Below are 12,509 nucleotides of genomic sequence, written 5' to 3'. Positions count from 1 at the left end.
GGAGCCGGGGGCTACAGTGCCAAAGACTGAAGCTGGCTCAGAGGGACTGAGGGATGCAGCCCCAGAGGAATTAGCAGTGGGCACGGCGGAGTTCTTGGATTCCAGTCCCAGCTCTGCCAGCTGTGTGCCCTGGGATACGTTCTCGATCCTCTCTGGACCCTGAGCAGTTTGGTTGGTTATTCCGCCAAGAATCTTTCCAGCTCGGATGGTCTGTCCAGGTGCTGGAAACCTCCGAGGGTCGGGGTTGGGGAGTGTGCTCTCCTGGGGGCTCAGGCAGCCTCTTTCCGCTGTTCCTAGGTCCCCAACACCGTCCTCATCTGCATGGTGATCCTGCTGAACATCGGCCTGGCCATCCTCTTCGTTCACCTCCTGACCTGACCTCGTCCCCCAGGTGCAGCCGGGAGGAGGGGACGGCAGTCTCAGGGGAGGAGAGGAAGGGCCTGCTGGGCCACCATCCTGTGGTTAATTAGGCCCATCCCCCAGCAGGAGCAGGGACGTAGAGTGTGGATTTGAGAGATCATGTCTCCCCAACACACACACACACACACACACACACACACATGCACCCTCGTTGACTCAACATACGCAGAACACTGGCTCTCTGTCAGATGAACACTGGGTGCTTCATTCATTCATTCACCAACTCATCATTCATTTGTTGTGGTTGTTGTTCAGTCCCTAAGTCGTGTCCAGCTCTTTTGCGACACCACAGACTGTAGCCCGCCAGGCGCCTCTGTCCGTGGGATTTCCCAGGCAAGAGTACTGGAGTGGCTCTTTGCTGGAGTACTGGAGAAGCCATTTCCTTCTCCAGCGGATCTTCCCCACCCAGGGATCGAACCTGCGTCTCCTGCATTGGCAGGTGGATTCTTTACCACTGAACCACCTGGGAAGCCCATTTAACCACCCTTTACTGAGCACCTGCTCTGCTGGGAATAGGGATACAGCAGGGACACATTCCTGCCCTAAGAAATGAGGTGAACGTGAGAGTAAACCTTTAACTTATGGCTCATTCTGTAAAAGTCTTGCAGTTTAAACATTAAGCAAAATAGTTCCTGACTCCCTCCCCACAGAGCCCCGGAAGTCTAGCCTGAGGTCCCCTGGGATGGCCGGGTCCTCTTTCCCTGTCCTCCAGTTCTCTCTTGCTTGCACTCCACCCCTTCCCTCGGTCCTCTTCCTGAATCCTGCTGTCAGTCCGTCAGTTCCATCAGCTGGTTTTCTCCCCGTGATGGAGCTCAGGGCCTGGGTAAGGTCCGATGAAAAGGACGTGGGCAGAGCTGGGGCGAAGGAAAGTGGCCCTCGCTGGTCTCGGGGTGAAGTAGCCACGTGCATGCGTGCTAAGTCGCTTCGGTCATGTCCGACTCTTTGTGACCCTGTGGACCAAAGCCCGCCAGGCTCCTCTGTTCATGGGATTCTCCAAAGAATACTGCAGTGGGTTACCATGCCCTCCTCCAGGGGATCTTCCCTACCCAGGGATCGAACCCATAGTCTCTTAGGTCTCCTGCATTGGCAGGAGGGTTCTTTACCACTATCACCACCTGGGAAGCCCGAAGTAGCCACAAGACAAATCAAATCTTTCTCCTACGAGGACCAGCCTTCACACTGTAAGTCCTGTGCTGGGTGCTGCTCACGAGTTTCTGCTCTTGCCTTAGCTCCCCTCAAGATCCCCTCCCTTGACCCTAGCTTAGTGTGGGCTGGAGGTTCCTACTCCGTCCCAGACGAGAAGGAGAAGGGTAAATAGCCAGGGACAGTATTAGCCTGGTAGGTGCTGCCCTGGGAGTGGATGCTGGCCCCAGCGGGGTCCACGTTTCCTAGGGGATCTGGGAACAGTTGCAGCGGGGACTGCCGACTTCCTGGTCTGAAGGATGGCGGGGGGTGGGGGGGTTGGTAGGGGGGTGGGGGTGTGTGGAGTGAGCCAGATGGCAGTGAGGGAGGGGAGGAGAGAAGGGCAGCCTGTACCAGGCAACGGGAACAGGCAGAGGCAGCCTCCAGCAGGGCCTTGCATGGGCCAAGGAGGGGCCTCTGGGACTTGTCTCTGGTCCCACTGAGTCAGAGCCCAGGGCCAAGGCTGCTCTGGGGGCTTGCAGAGGCGGGGATGGTGCTGGTGATGGAGATCTTGCCCCAGAGAGGATCAGGCCTGCGTCTTGAACCCTGCCTGGAGCCTGGTTCAGCCTTGCCCCCACCCCCACCCCTGCCTTCCTCCCTCCTCTATCCTTCCCTCACCTGGATCTCTTTTCTTCTTTTTGCAGAGCCAGGAGTTCCTGCTGAGGACGCATGGACCCATCTTTTGCAGTGCCAGGCAGGGTGGCTGAGGAGGACTGGACCTGGATGCTGGGGGTCCACTTGCATCCACACCACAAACGTTTAAGGAGGCTTCCTGTGGCACCTGTGCCCAGATGCAGGCGGTGCCCAGAGGAAGAGAAAAGTGCTGGGCACCCTCCAGGAGCTCTCTGCCCAGCGGCAGGGAAAGCCCTGAAAGAAGAACCCTGGTCTTGAACTCCTCGATCTGCTCCATCCCCCATCCCCATCCACTCCCTTGCCTCCATCCCTCCCCTAGGTCACCCCCATCCCAGGCTTTTTTTTGTGTTTTGGGAGAAGTCACCAAACCAGGATGTTAAATCCCAGACCCCCTCCTTCGTACCCTCCCTGGCTTTATTTTAAACTTCTGAGGCCTCCCAGGCAAGCGGAGGAAGTGACGAGATCCCCGTGGTGGGCCGCGGAGGGTGATGTTCTCAGCCCACCAGGCCTTCCTGTTTCAGTCCCGACCCCTCCCACACTCTGTCCCTTGCTTCCAGATGCTCAGGATGACAATAGAGGAAATGGACGTCTTCTGTTTGAATATCCCAGAATACAGTGCTTCTGTCTCCTCCCAGCGGTCCAGTTAGCTTCCCTCTGGACCAGCAGGAGAGGGGGAGACGAGAGGGTTTGGGACCTTTGGCTGGGAAGCCACTGACCAGGTGGCCAGGGGGTGGGAGGGGGTGTGGGGAGAAGGGCCGAGGGGTAGTTAGGATGGCCCTGTTTCTGAGGGCGCCTGAGCCTGAGGCTGGCATCACACGTGGGGGCTTTGAGGATACAGAGGGTGAGGAGAGGTCTCCCTGCAGGAGCCATGGGGCCGGTGAGATAAAGCCCCAGGGATGCCCCGGGAACTGATTTGTCTGCTTCCGCTCCCAGGGGCCACCGCAGGCTTCAGGGGCAGGGTGGGATGGGGCGGGTGCTGAGCATGAAAGCCCAGACAGATTTCGCTGGGGCAGACTCTCAGGCCCATGCTGAGGACAGGCTGCTTGTCAGCCAGCGTGTCCCAGGGAGAGAGGAGCAGGTGTGGGGCTCCCGCTGGGCTGTGATAAGCTCCTCGGCTTGCTTGGCAGGAGCCGGTCTTTGCATGTAGCCCCTTTCCGATGTGCTGTGTACCATGCTGGTTTCCCGGTCCCTGGTGCTGGCTGGGGGTGGGTGGGGGCTGAGGGCTGTGGCCTCGGCCCGGGGAAGGATGGAAGGCCAGTGGTCCAGGCCCCTTTGAGCCGGGGGAAGGATGTGACCAGGACATCTAAACCGAGCTGGAGGGGAGCAGCTGCTTTTCTGTCTTTGGTTCTCCGCTCCTTGGGGGCTGGGGCGGGGGTAGTCTGGCCTCCCCACCCGGGCTTGCTCTTTGACTTGAAGTTTGTTTCTGATGGGGTCAGCTTTCCCTTTCTCCCTCAATACTTGGGAACCTTCCCCCTGGCTCCACACTTACTGTTTCGAGCACCGCTGGGGCCTTGAGGTTGTTGGATTGCATTTCTGCCGAGAGGAGCCTGTGGGTTCTGCGGTCCTCCAGGGGCTCCACTATCGTGTGTGGGCTTTTCTGGACTCTTAGGGCAAGAGGGAGGTGGGCTGGGGGCGCTGCTCAGGGGAGATGGGCCCCAGGCCTGGGCTCTGAGGTCACTGTCCGGGGTTTTTGGTCTGGCTCAGGGTTGGGGATAAGCCTCTGACTGCCAGGGCTCCTGGGTGGGGCCTTGTTTGGGGCTTGTTATTTGGGGTGAAGATTCAGGAAGCTGCCGTCTATGCAATAATAAACTTGCATCTGCTCACAGGCTCTGCCTGGGCTGCGGGGTCTGCTTGTGAGCTCAGGACGGGGGACTGGTCTGAGGAGGAAGAGGGAAGCTGAGGACCCTGGGTCATGCTGGGTCAGGCTCTGCCTCTCTCTTAAAGTTTCCATAATACCTCCTGTGTGTGCGTCTGCTCAGTTGTGTTCGACTCTTTGCAACCCCATGGATTGTAACCCACCAGCCTCCTGTGTCCGTGGGATCAGCTCGGCAGGAATACTGGAGTGGGTTGCCACTTCCTTCTCCAGGGAATCTTCCCAACCCAGCGATTGAACCCATGTCCCCTGTGGCTCCTGCATTGGCAGGCAGATTCTTTACCGCTGTGCCGCCTGGGAATACCTCCTGAGGGGTGGCTGAAAGGCTTCGGTCCTGACGGGCTCCCCAAAGGCCACAGACTTTCTAGGGAAGACCCTGAGTTTGTCAAGCAGACTTCTAAAAGATTCCCTGAGCAGCATATAGCAAAAGAGCGAGCTTGTCTTTTGGAAAAAATCTTTGGTCACCTACCCCACAGGATCTTAGTTCCCCAGTCAGGGATGGAACCTGTGGCCCCTGCTTTGAGAGTCTTAACCACTGGGCCTCCAGGGAAGTCCCAAAAGAGCCTGTCTTTTGAGATTGGCCCCCCCTAGGCTCTAGTCCTGTTTAGGATACTTATTTCACTTCTCTGAGTCTAAATTTCTCATCTAGAAAACAGAAAATACTACTGCTACCTCCTGGAGTTGCAGTGAGGATAACTTTAAACAATGAAGCTTATGTAAAGCCCAGCAATTGAGAGTGGTAAGAAGTGCAGACCTCCCGTTTTGGGGTCATTAGTGCTGTTGCCCTGAAGTACAGTCATTAGCCCTCTCACAAGCCTCTTGCATTTTAGTTGAGGCCCCAGAAACCTCAAAGGGGTGGAGATGATTCAGGCTCCTGTCAGAAAGTCACAGAGCGTCTCAGTCAAAGGAAGGACCTAGAGGCCATCATCATACTCTCCAGAGGCTTAGACAAGAGAAGAGACTTGCCCAAGGTCACCCAACAAGCCAGGGGCAAGAAAGCACTTATCTTGACTTATTTTTGAGGGTAAGTCAAGCCAGCAGCCCTTATGAGATAGTTGGAGGGGAGGGTCCCTCACCAGTCAGTAAGCATGTTCAGGCAGGTTCTGGAGTGCTTCGGTGCTCAGGAGTCCTGGTTCTCTGCCCAGCGTCATCACTGACTTACTGCATGCCAGACACCCCCTCTTTCTGGGCCTCAGTTTCCTCTTTTGCCAAGGAGACCGTCATCACTGCCCCATTGCCTTCTTTACAAGTATCGTGGTTTTGAGCATCCGATAAGGTAGATCATGAGTGGTAGAGAGGTTGGCAAAACCCTGGAATAATCCAGGGGTCCCAAAGAGGAAGGATGGACTTGGAGGGACCTCAGGGGCGATGGAGGGGGTGGGAGTGAAGAGGGAAGGGTCCTACTCTGCGGAGGTTTGAATAAAGTGCACCAAGAGAAGGGGGGGTGGGAAGCCAGCCCAGTTGGGGGAATTTGCAGACTGGCCGTGTGTGTGTGTAAAGTGGGAGTGTGGGGTGAGGGGGCAGGCAGATGACAGCCTTCGAATCCTCTTGAATGGTTTGGGGGAAAAAGCTCATTCTAGAGCCCACTGGAACGTCCGAGTCAGGTAAGGTTGTTTTGGAGTCGGGCGCCCCCTGGGGGCCGAAGCGCAGCACACAGCCTGGCTGGTCCCCTTTTCAGCCTTGGTCACTGACACCTCTAGAAGTTTGTCCTCCTCTGCCAGGTCCAAGATCCTTTGAAGGTGTCTTGTGCCATAGGGGAATTTAAAACCACCTCGTGGATGTTACCGGGGCCTGTGATTACTACCACTGGCTTAGAGTCTTGGCAGGACTCTTCCAGGTCAGAAAAAAAAAGACGGGGGGCCTGGGAGCTGTGGGATTCAGATGAGGGATTTGTGGCAAGATGAAATTTTTCATGATTTCTGATGAACCCACAAAGGATCTGACTGTGCTTGGAGAGATGAAGGCCCAGATGATGACTTTTGGCAGCCTCAAGCCTGAAAAAGTTCTATGGTGCCCCCTCAAATATGTAGCTCAAAATAAACACAGTACCAAAACTGTAAAACACAAAACTTGCATGTATGCTGAAATTCAAATAGTTCTTTTCTTCTTTGTCCAAAAGTCTGTCTGTGGAGGTGAAACTTCTCCCTCATTAGTGTTTCTTGGCCATATGGCACCTCCTCTGAAAGCGAGCAGATTACTTCCTTCAAGGTCAGCTGCATCAACGTGAGCTGTTGCCCCGTTCTTACTTCCCCACTTGGCAGTGGGACAGGATGCCCAGGGAGCAAGTGGAGGCTCCTCTTCCTCGTTTTTCAGTTGGAAGGGGCTTCTGTTTGCCAGAAAAAGAGCTCAGGACCTTGTAATAGGTATGAGCAGGATATGGGAAGAGAAGCAAGGCTGACAAGGGAGAAACTGTTTCAGAGGGGGGCTGGAAGGGGGGAGACCCTATAGTCTGAGCCCGGGTCTTGCCTCGGGCCCTGCAGTGGGGGGATGTGGAGGGGGGAGTCTCTCACCCTAGGCCCTTCCTAATTTCTGGTCACCTTGGCCTTCAGTGGCTTGTAGTGAAGCTCCCAGCCAGAGACTGAGGTCAGGGCACAGCTGTGAAGGCACCAAATACTAGCCATTGGATGAGTGATTGGGCTTCCCCAGTGGATCAGGTGGTAAAGAATCTGCCTGCAATGCAGGAGACCTGGGTTCGATCCCTGAGTCAGGAAGATCCCCTGGAGAAGGAAATGGCAACCCACTCCAGTATTCTTGCCTGGAAAATCCCATGGACAAGAGAAGCCTAGCGGGCTTCAGTTCACCAGGTCACAAAGAGTTGGACACAGCTGAGCGACTGAATACACGTACAGACTAGTGATGATTGACAAGGCCCTGGCCCTTTGGCTTTGCTGGAAAATAATTCCAACAAAGATGGAAGATAATGAAACAAATGAAGTATTTATTAGAAGAGAAGAAAGAGTATGTGTGGATAGACACACAGGCAGACTCAGTTGCAGAGTTGCACCCCCATGGCAGTTTAAATCACTTACATGGAGCATTTCTTCCAGTTTTCCTTTGGCTAGTCATTTTGATGTGCCTGGTTCCCATTTGGTATATCTCAGCATCCTCCCATGTGTGCACATGCCTTTCTTAGCCAAGATGGAGTCTGCTGAAGAAGCCTGTGGGTAGCTTGGCATCAGCATCACTCCCCCTTTGACCTCTAAGAACCCTCTCTGCGCAGCTGTAGTCAGGGAGGTCTTGACATCGAGAATGAGAAATATGTGATCTGTTATCTTCTGTCTGGGCAGGGCCCGGCCTCCTCTCAATTGTCCTGCCATTCTCATCTTGAAGTATCGGTCCACAGGGGACGAATCTCCAATTGCTTTCCCCTGGGTGCAGGGGCATCTACCTCCTGCTTCACTCCTTGCCTTTGGACTCTTGAGAAGGAAGGAAGTCCCCTCTCCAGGCAGAACAGCAAGTAGGATGGAGGGGGTGTGTGGAGTGGGCGGGAGGAGGTAATGACCACGCAAAGTGTCTCCCAGGCCCCTCTGGTCTGGGAGGCAAGAAGCTGGTTCATTCATCCTCACCTGAGCATTTGACACAAGGATATTAGTTATTCTTCCAGGGGAGTTTTCACTTGAGAAGTCTGGAGAGAGCAATGCATTATCCAAAGGAATATTTTACTCTAGAAAAATTTCAGGTATCTTTGGGGTATCTTTTTTGGCCAGGTGCTCCAACCCAAAGAAACAGCTCCTCACCCCCACCCAAAAGAAGAAAAAATAATAATCACCCACCCATTTCCCTTCTCACATGAGAGAGGGATATTAGCAGTCTGTGGCCAGTGGTGTTCTGGGTGCTAGGGTCATAGCCAGCACTTATTAAAAGCTAGTAATATCACTTGCATGCCAAGTGATATTATATCGTCTCATTAAATTGTCAGAGCTATGGGCTTGCTTGGTCTCGTGGCTAAGACTCCGTGCTCCCAATACAGGGGCACTGATTTCAATCCCTGATCAGGAAACTAGATCCCACCTGCTACAACTGAGTTCACATGCCACAACTAAGGCCTGGTGCAGTCAAGTAAATATTAAAAAAAGAATAGAGCCACTCCATGGAATCGTAACTGTTGGGAGCAGGGGATGCAGGATAAGGGTGAAGGTAAATGACCTGTGTTACCTACCTGTATCTGGCGGATCTGAATTCAAACTCCTTGTCTATTTGACCCTAAAGACCAGCTTGGCTCCTGATCGCACTGTTAGGCTGGCTACATTGCCCTGAAGTTCCTGATCATGACCACCACTCCACACGTGAATGCTTTCATAAATGTGCTCAGAGAACGCTGCTTTTATTAAAACAAACAAACAAACAAAAAAAAACCCATCACCATTGCCATTCTGTGATTCACTATAACAATGAAAGCTACTATAAATTAAACACTTACTATGTGCCAGGCTTTGCCCAAGCACTTTACATGCATTATTTCATATATTCCTCACAACTGCTCTGTGATTTCAAATGCCACTGTGTTCCACAGATTAGAAACTAAGATTTAAACCCAGTTCTGTCTGTCCCATCTTCAAAGCCCATATGCTTAACCATACCCTCAATGGAAGGCACAAACTAAATGCTTGGAGGGTGCATTTGGCTGGCAGACTTTTTGTTTGGGCCAGACTGGTGCCTTAAAACATTAAATTTAAATGCTTTGGGGCAGGGCGTCAGTCTACACTTGTGGGCTTCCCCAGTGGCTCAGCAGTAAAGAATCCACCTGCAATGCAGGAGATGTAGGAGACCCAGGTTCCATCCCTGGGTCAGGAAGGTCCCCTGGAGGAGGAAATGGAAACCCACTCGAGTAGTCTTGCCTGGGAAATCCCGTAGCCTGTGGCAGGCTACAGCTGTGGGGCAGCAGAGAGTCAGACACCACTGAGCGACTGAGCGCACACACAGTCCTCACTTAGCCACAGTCCTCACCATTCCCCGTTGTCTCTCCTTTGTTTATCTTATCTGCCCAACTCTGACGTCATTTGAATTTGCAACTCCATTTATGCCGATGACCCTGTTGACTCCATTTATATTAATAATATTTGGTGGACTGGAAAAAAAAAAAAACTGGGTGGAAGCTTAGAGTTTTAGGAAGACAGCCAGGAAAGGTGATAAATGGTCCTGGCCCAATGTCATTCCAGAGATGTGGGAGGCAGCACTGTCCTTCAGTGCTGTCCCCGGATGTGTCGGTAAACGAGTAACTGCAGTGTGCGTGGCACCACGTCAGATGTGTCCGTTTCCTGGGACAGACGACAGCGAGCTGGAGGTGGATGTGACACATTTTGACGTCACAGCATCCTCCCAAGCAGGGCGATCAGGGTGATTGATTACTTCATGGACCCATGCAGAATCTTGCCCGATTTGTGTGTCTTTTTGGATTTCCATTTGCTTCCATTTGGATTTCCATTTGCTTGACCCAGTGGTTGGACTTCATCAGCATGGTGGGGTTTCTAATTGATATCAATCACTCCATCTGTCAAGGAGTGAATTGTGTCTCCCCTAAAATTTGTGTGTTGAAGCCCTACCCTCCATACATAAGAATGTGATTGTATTTAGAGATAGGGCCTTTGGAGAGGCAATTAAGTTCAAACGTTAGGCCATCAGGGCGAACCCTCAGCCAGTTTGAGTGGCGTCCTTATAAGAAGAGGAAATCTGGACAGAGTTGGGGGAAGCAAAGGTGGAGACGGATGAGCCCTAAATCCTCTCTTTTTCTACAAAAAGCGATGACTAAATTCTTCAAGGTGAGGTGCCCAAACTGTCTGACCTACACCACAGTCCCCACCAGCTACACCGGCAGCCGGAGGCCAGCTCTGAGGTTCGCAGGTTAAGACGGGATACAGAAGGAACCTCCCCCGCCTCCACCTTGCCCCCAGACTCCGCCATACCCTCCAGTTTGTCCTTCCCAGCTCGGACAAACAGCCTGTAGTGGAGGGGCCTGGAATTTGTGTCTAGACCACTTAGTTCAGATGTCCAGATCTGCGCACCTCCCTCCAGCCTCAGCAACACCCTGGGCCACCTCTCAGGGGTAGAAGGACATTCTCCAGTAGCCAGGAGAACTGGCCTCAAGCCCGGGCAGGCCGTGGGAGGCAGAATGTTGTTCAGAAAGGCGGAAGCTCTAGGTAGGCGTGTCTCCTTGGCTCCATGGACCTCTCACACTGCAGGGAGAGCAGTGGCCAGAGAGGGGGGCCCTCAAGAGGCCAAGCCTGGCTCCCCACCTAAGGCAGCACCAGTCCACAGCAACAAGACTTCCAGCCCAAGCTTCCGATACATAGGTGGTTCTCAGCTGGGGGTGATTTGGCCTCCCAGGGGTCATTGCAGCGTCAGGAGGTATTTTGGGTTGTCATTAGTCAGGAAGAGGGATGTCACTGGCGTCTAGTGGGTACCGGCCAGGGATGCTACCTAACATCCTGTGATGCTCAGAATAGTGCTCCTCCCCTTCCCCCGACTCCCATCCAATGAAGAATTATCCAACCCCAAATGTCCACGTGAGATGGTGGAGCAACCCTATGACGTGTGAGTAAGTATGAAGGCTACAGGCTTGGGGTTCAGACCCTCCTCGGCCACTGACTTGCTCTGGGATCAATTATTTTTTTCATCTCTCTTGGCGTCTGCTTTTTTCATTTGGGAAATGGGGTTAATGGCAACTATTTTACAGAGTTGTGTGAGAAATAAAATGGACTTTATATAGAAAATGCCTGGCACAGAGTAGGTCCTCAAAAAGTATTGTTACTGACCAGGGTTTTGGTAGAAATTGATCAGAGGCCAAATTCAGGCAAGGCTTTACCGGGGCTCCTAAAGCATTAAAGTTTCCCTTGCTTGCTCCCCAAGGCGGGGCAAGCTGGTTCCTTATGTGGGGTGAGGGTAGGGGTGTGGTTTAGGTATTTTGCACCCCCCCTCCCTTAGGGGGTGTTGTGTGCAGGGGATATGCACAGTACCCTGCTTTTGCTCCAGGCTCTTCAAAAGCAGCAGTTGGGATTTTTTTGGTCTCTTTGTATCTTTCATCTTGCATTTGCCCCAACTCCACATGTAGGCAGTTATTTTTAGTCCCATATAGTTTCTTTGTATTTTGATGCTCAAGGAGTAGCGATGTATCCAGGTGCAAGCACTACAGCAAAGGATGCCAGATCCCAGCTTGTCTCATTGTAAGTGTCCCTTAGATGGAGGGAAAGAAGTGAATAAATAATATTTTTTAAATGGATAAATCACAAAATAGCAGTACAACCATATTTCTGTGTGAAGCCGCAGAGGAAATACTAAAAGTGTTGAGGGTATGGAGGGAGGTGGTAGGAGTTGGGGCTGGAAGATGTGGAGAGCCGTGTTGTTACAAGCTGAGTGGTAGTTTGACTTGTTAAGCTCCATACATGTATGATTGGTTTAAATGTTGAAGTCGAGGACCTTGAATATTAACATCCTTCCTCCCGTGTCCCTGATAATTGCTGTTAGGAGACAGCATGAAATTACTGTGGACGTCCCACCGGCAGGATTTCATGCCGCCGAGCCCTGCCCGGTTCTGCACACTCCAAGCGCTATGGGGTCCTGCCCCTGTTTTCCTGCCCCTCCAGAGCCCTAACTAATTCTCGGGGCATAGCAGTCAGTTTGGGCTGCCGTGACAAGCACCGCAGACCGGGGGGCTTCAGCCACAGAAATCGATTTTCTCACAGTTCTAGAGGCTGGATGTCCAAGATCAAGGTGCCACCAGGGTCTGATGAGAGCTCTGTCTTGGGGTGAGGACAGCTGTCTGCTCCCTGTGATCTCTGCTGGCAGAGAAAAAGGGGGAAGGGGAGAGGGGAAGAGGGAAGGAGAGGGAGGAGAGAGCGAGAGGAATTAATTACCTCCTCCGTGTCCCTTTGTTGTTCAGCTGATAAGTTGTGTCCGACTCTGCGACGCCATGGACTGCAGCACATCAGGCTTCCCTGTCCTCTACCACCTACCGGAGTTTGCTCAAGTTTGTGTCCATTGAGTCTGTGATGCCATCCAACCATCTCATTCTCTGTTGCCCACTTCTCCCCCTGCCCTCAATCTTTCCCAGCATCAGGGTCTTTTCTAATGAGTTGGCTCTTCACATCAGGTGGCCAAAGTATTGGAGCTTCAACTTCAGCGTCAGTCCTTCCAATGAATATCCAGGACTGATTTTCTTTAACATGGACTATTTGAATCTCCTTGCAGTCCAAGGAACTCTCAAGAGTCTTCTCCAGCACCACAATTTGAAAGCATCACTTCTTCAGTGCTCAGCTTTTTCTATGGTCCAACTCTCACATCCGTTCATGACTACTGGAGAAACCACAGTTTGATTATATGGACCTTTGTCGGCAAAGGGATGTCTTTGCTTTTTAATATGCCAAGTTTGTCATAGCTTTCCTTCCAAGAAATAAGCATCTTCTAA

General features: G+C 52.5%; 1 protein-coding gene across 1 annotated transcript in view; it reads left to right on the top strand.

Annotated features, from left to right (window-relative positions):
- JPH2 (junctophilin 2) overlaps nt 1-6,177 on the top strand; it is a 72,586-nt gene extending 66,409 nt beyond the window's left edge. The window contains exons 5-6 of the mRNA XM_043882893.1: nt 298-391; nt 2,247-6,177. Coding sequence (XP_043738828.1) covers nt 298-378 — 81 coding nt within the window. The 3' untranslated portion in view covers nt 379-391; nt 2,247-6,177. The remainder of the gene's footprint in view (nt 1-297; nt 392-2,246) is intronic.
- The last annotated feature ends 6,332 nt before the right edge of the window (nt 6,178-12,509 follow it).

Source organism: Cervus elaphus, chromosome 23, assembly GCF_910594005.1.
Source record: "Cervus elaphus chromosome 23, mCerEla1.1, whole genome shotgun sequence".
NCBI lineage: Eukaryota > Metazoa > Chordata > Mammalia > Artiodactyla > Cervidae > Cervus > Cervus elaphus.
The sequence above is the reverse complement of the archived record's forward strand: the minus strand, read 5'-3'. Positions and strand labels throughout refer to the sequence as shown.